At 36.5% G+C, this 4025-nt stretch overlaps 1 protein-coding gene across 1 annotated transcript in view; it reads left to right on the top strand.

Moving 5' to 3' along the window:
• The window catches only part of SLC16A10 (solute carrier family 16 (aromatic amino acid transporter), member 10), a gene marked incomplete at its 5' end in the record, with an annotated part of 30172 nt that extends 29095 nt beyond the window's left edge, over nucleotides 1–1077 (top strand). The window contains one exon of the mRNA XM_010192404.1: nucleotides 377–1077. Coding sequence (XP_010190706.1) covers nucleotides 377–612 — 236 coding nt within the window. The remainder of the gene's footprint in view (nucleotides 1–376) is intronic.
• Nucleotides 1078–4025: the final 2948 nt, after the last annotated feature.

Raw genomic sequence — 4025 nt, 5'->3', positions numbered from 1 at the left:
CATGTATGCAGTATATCTAGAATTGGATTAAGAGGCAGCTTCATCAAAAGCAACTGCTAGCAAAAAGAGGGAGAATTTTTCCAAGTCACTGTAAGATTCAAGCGCAGGAGAAATACGGTATGTGGTTTATAATGATGAGTGGTAATTAAGCAGTCAAGTGATGACATACTGAGTTCTTTGTTATTGGAGTCTTTAAACTAACTCGACTCTGGAATACCTTTCTACCTATACATACACCTATACTTGGCCATCAGGTAGTCAGGTTAGTGGTTATAATAATCTGTCCCAGCTCTCAAGTTTCTGGATCCAAAGAAAAACCTTGTTTTTGTAGATTCGGAGACCCTGTTATTCATCAGTGGTAACTTTGTCTTCCTAGGTTTGCTGCGTGATCACCTTGGCACCTACGATGTAGCATTCTACCTGGCCGGAGTCCCTCCCCTGATTGGCGGAGCTATATTATGCTTCATCCCCTGGGTGCACGAACGGCACAAGTTAAAAGAGAGAGCAAAACCTGTTGATGGAGAAACTACTGAGAAAATGCTGGAAAACGAAAGCCCTCTGGTGTTGGACACTACAGAAAAGCCAGTCAAAGAAATGGAATCTTCTTGCTGATGCTTTCTTTTCCTGTACCAGCCCGACCTCTTCCTGCTGAAGCTACATTTATACTTTTTGGCTGAAGATACTACATGATACTAAAGAAGTTTTGAACTATTGCTCAAATTGCAAACTTCTTATTGCTCTAAGAATATTTTATACCATTGAACTTATTTTGATGAGTTGTTAACTTTGATTTCATGCCACATTTTCAAGGTATTTGAAGTTTTGTAGCATTAGTGTGTACGTGAATAGTGATTCTGTGTATGAAGAGAGTATTTTTCTAATTCATCAGAACCTTTTTCTAGAAGCGTGAAAGCTGTTTTTGGTCCACTGCCCCAAGATTCTTCAGTAACTCTTATGGTCCATCCAAAGCAGGCACCCCCGTGGGTGGTTATACTGGAAAATGTAGTAGCTCTTATGACCGATCTGTTTTTTGAAGTTTCTGATGCTGCTTTAGTCTTTTACAATTCTATATCATGAACATGCATCTTTTTGATTCCCTTGACTGTTGCTGAAATAATTAGAAAACTACATTATTGAACATGTTTACTTTTCTCTAAATACCCCGGCCTCCTCAGTTTGCTGAAACATTCACCTGGTTTTGCATTGATTTGCCTTTTCATAGTAGCCCAAAGAATATTAAGGATGAAATTTTTGATGGGCATAGGTTTTGAGTATGTGCAAACTAAGCTCTGAGTGCAAACACATTCAGAAATAAAGCTGCTGAATGATAGATTTTTTTTTTTATTTGGTGAAGGCAATACTATTAATGTATTTTTTTAGCTAAATATCAGAATAGCTGGTAGTTTTGAAATTGTACTGACAGTAATACTTTGGAGCAGTATTGTGGATTAGACCAAATTTCAAATTACTATGTACTTGTTAGGTTTTTTTAATTTCTTAAAAACAAGACAGCTTTAAAGAATGCATTCTAAGTGCAATAGTAAGTTTTTAATGTGGAAATATACACGAGCTATTAAAATAACATTCAACAATTAAAGATTTTTGCACTAAGTGAACATGCAGGTTTATTACAAGTCTTTATAGCTGTGTTCGATTGTGTGTAGGATATAGCTCCATATTTTATTCAAATACAAAGAAATGTCTTTGCATGTCCTATTTCTTGCTTAACATACTAAAAATGGCCTAATTACTTACATATTCTTAAGTATTATGCACTGTTTGTCAAGCAGCTATTTCTGAAAACCTCTTTCTCTGAAAAATGTTTGAAACCATAATACTTTGAGATGAAAGCACTGCTTTTCAGTTTATCATAAAACACTTCCAGGTACATTGTTTATTTGTGGATATGGATCAGCAATACAGTGGAATACTTAATCTTTATTTCTGGTCCATTCAGTACTAATATGTGTCATAGCAAAGAGTAGAAAATACGATCTGAAGACAAAATGCACATTTAAGTTCATTTTCTTAGTTAGTAACAATACTTGTTCCTTACATAAACCAGAGAGGCTGTTTTAAAATTATAACCTCTACTGTCTTTTCTATTTTTTTATTTTTCTTTCTCCAGAGTTGTAACAAATTGCTCAGCAAGGCTATGCACACTTGTGATATATTGTTAGCAATACTATTGCTTAGAATGTTTACATCTATCAACTTAGAGAAGTCCTTTAAATATAATCATGCAAAGCATCCAAATTATTGGAGGCCAAAGCTCATAACTTTTTTATATTGCAGGATTTCAAACCGTGCTTTACATGAGTGGGATTGAAAAGAACTGAATCTTAAAATGTTAGAGGTGCATGGGAAGGACTCGGAGGTGGAAAAAACCCCAAACCAATCTGTAAAACAGAGGTCCCTTGAGGTTCACTGGGACCTGGGCTTCTGCACTCATAAGTGCTTCTAAAAATGTTATTAAAATGTTTGTAGTATTGTTAATTAAAATGACTACAAAGTGCTGCCTTCATTACAAAATGACGTTAACAGCTTATGCTGTTCTTGTCCGGAGTATTTCTGTCGAACATGTTATTCAGTATTATCTTCTATTTGGGCAATGTGAAAAGTGTTGAGTAAGTGTGATAAAAACCTCTTGTTTCCTATTGCTTTGTTATGAAAAACTAGTATGTGTCACAGGTCTTACATTTCATGTGTTTTAGCTTTGAGTTTTTAACCAAAAACAAGGCTGCTTTTTGGCACTGATGCAATTTGAAACCATTGTGACCAGACATCTTGATCTAATTGTGGCATCTTCCTGACTTGCTGCTCTGTATCTGTATAAGTTATCTAGGAGAGAATATAAAATAATTGTTGATAAGTTTTAGAAGTGATACAGAAATAGTATAACGATAACATGGATTAATTATTGCCATACCCTTTAAAAAGGTATTTGTACATAAAAATCCAAAGTCTCCTACTTGAGTAACTAAAAATGTAAATCATGTTCACAAATACGAAGGACGGCGTTTGAAAAAACAAAACCAACCCAACTAAAATTCAAACAAAACCACCAAAAAATGATGCAGAGACTCCTGAAAGAGGATGTGATGAGTGAATAACTGTTTAGCAGTGATTACTGCGCTCAAAAGAGCCAGTGAATGGGATGTAGGGTAGGAAGCTACGGTGATGTGATGATGTTGGAATAACAGACCTATTTCTGATGCCAGTGCTTGTTTTACAACAATGCTAAAATTGAGAAGGCTTCAGAAAAAAACCCAAAATTTCAGGAAAAAAAAATTAGTGCCTGAGAACTGTTAGCATCTTTACTGTTAGCTTCTATCTATGGGGAAACATCCAATAGAAAATGTTCCTTATTTTGGACATAAGCACAAGAAGATTGTCCTAAAGCAAGGTAAGATGAAGTTACAATGGAAGTGCAGATTGTTAGTGAGGAGGCTAAGTAACCATTGAGAAACTCAGAGATATACTGGATTCTGTGTGCCCTGAAGCTCTAAAAATGAGGTTAGCTGTCTCCCTTTAAAAACAAACCAACCCAAACAAACCAACACAAATAGCAACTGTTTAGTACACTTATGAAAAAATGATTGAATAATGTAAAGTGGTTGCTAATCCGAAAAGTAGGAGAATAAACCTCTGAATAGCCATTTGACTGAGTAAATAATAAATTTTTCTGATTATTTAACTTTAGGTGTGAAAACCTAGCTTGGAGAAGAGGAGGCTGAGGGGTGACCTCATTCATGTTTATTAATTTGTAAAGGGCGAGTGTCAGGAGGAAGGAGCCAGGCTCTTCTCAGTGACAGCCAATGACAGGACAAGGGGCAATGGGTGCAAGCTAGAGCATAGGAGGTTCAATCTGAATATGAGGACAAGCTTTTTTACTGTGAGGGTGACAGAGCACTGGAACAGGCTGCCCAGAGAGGTTGTGGAGTCTCCTTCTCTGGAGACATTCAAAACCCGCCTGGACACGGTTCCTGTGTGACCTGGTCTAGGTGATCCTGCTCTGGCAGGGG

Source organism: Mesitornis unicolor, unplaced genomic scaffold, assembly GCF_000695765.1.
Source record: "Mesitornis unicolor isolate BGI_N332 unplaced genomic scaffold, ASM69576v1 scaffold16499, whole genome shotgun sequence".
Lineage (NCBI taxonomy): Eukaryota > Metazoa > Chordata > Aves > Mesitornithiformes > Mesitornithidae > Mesitornis > Mesitornis unicolor.
The sequence above is the reverse complement of the archived record's forward strand: the minus strand, read 5'-3'. Positions and strand labels throughout refer to the sequence as shown.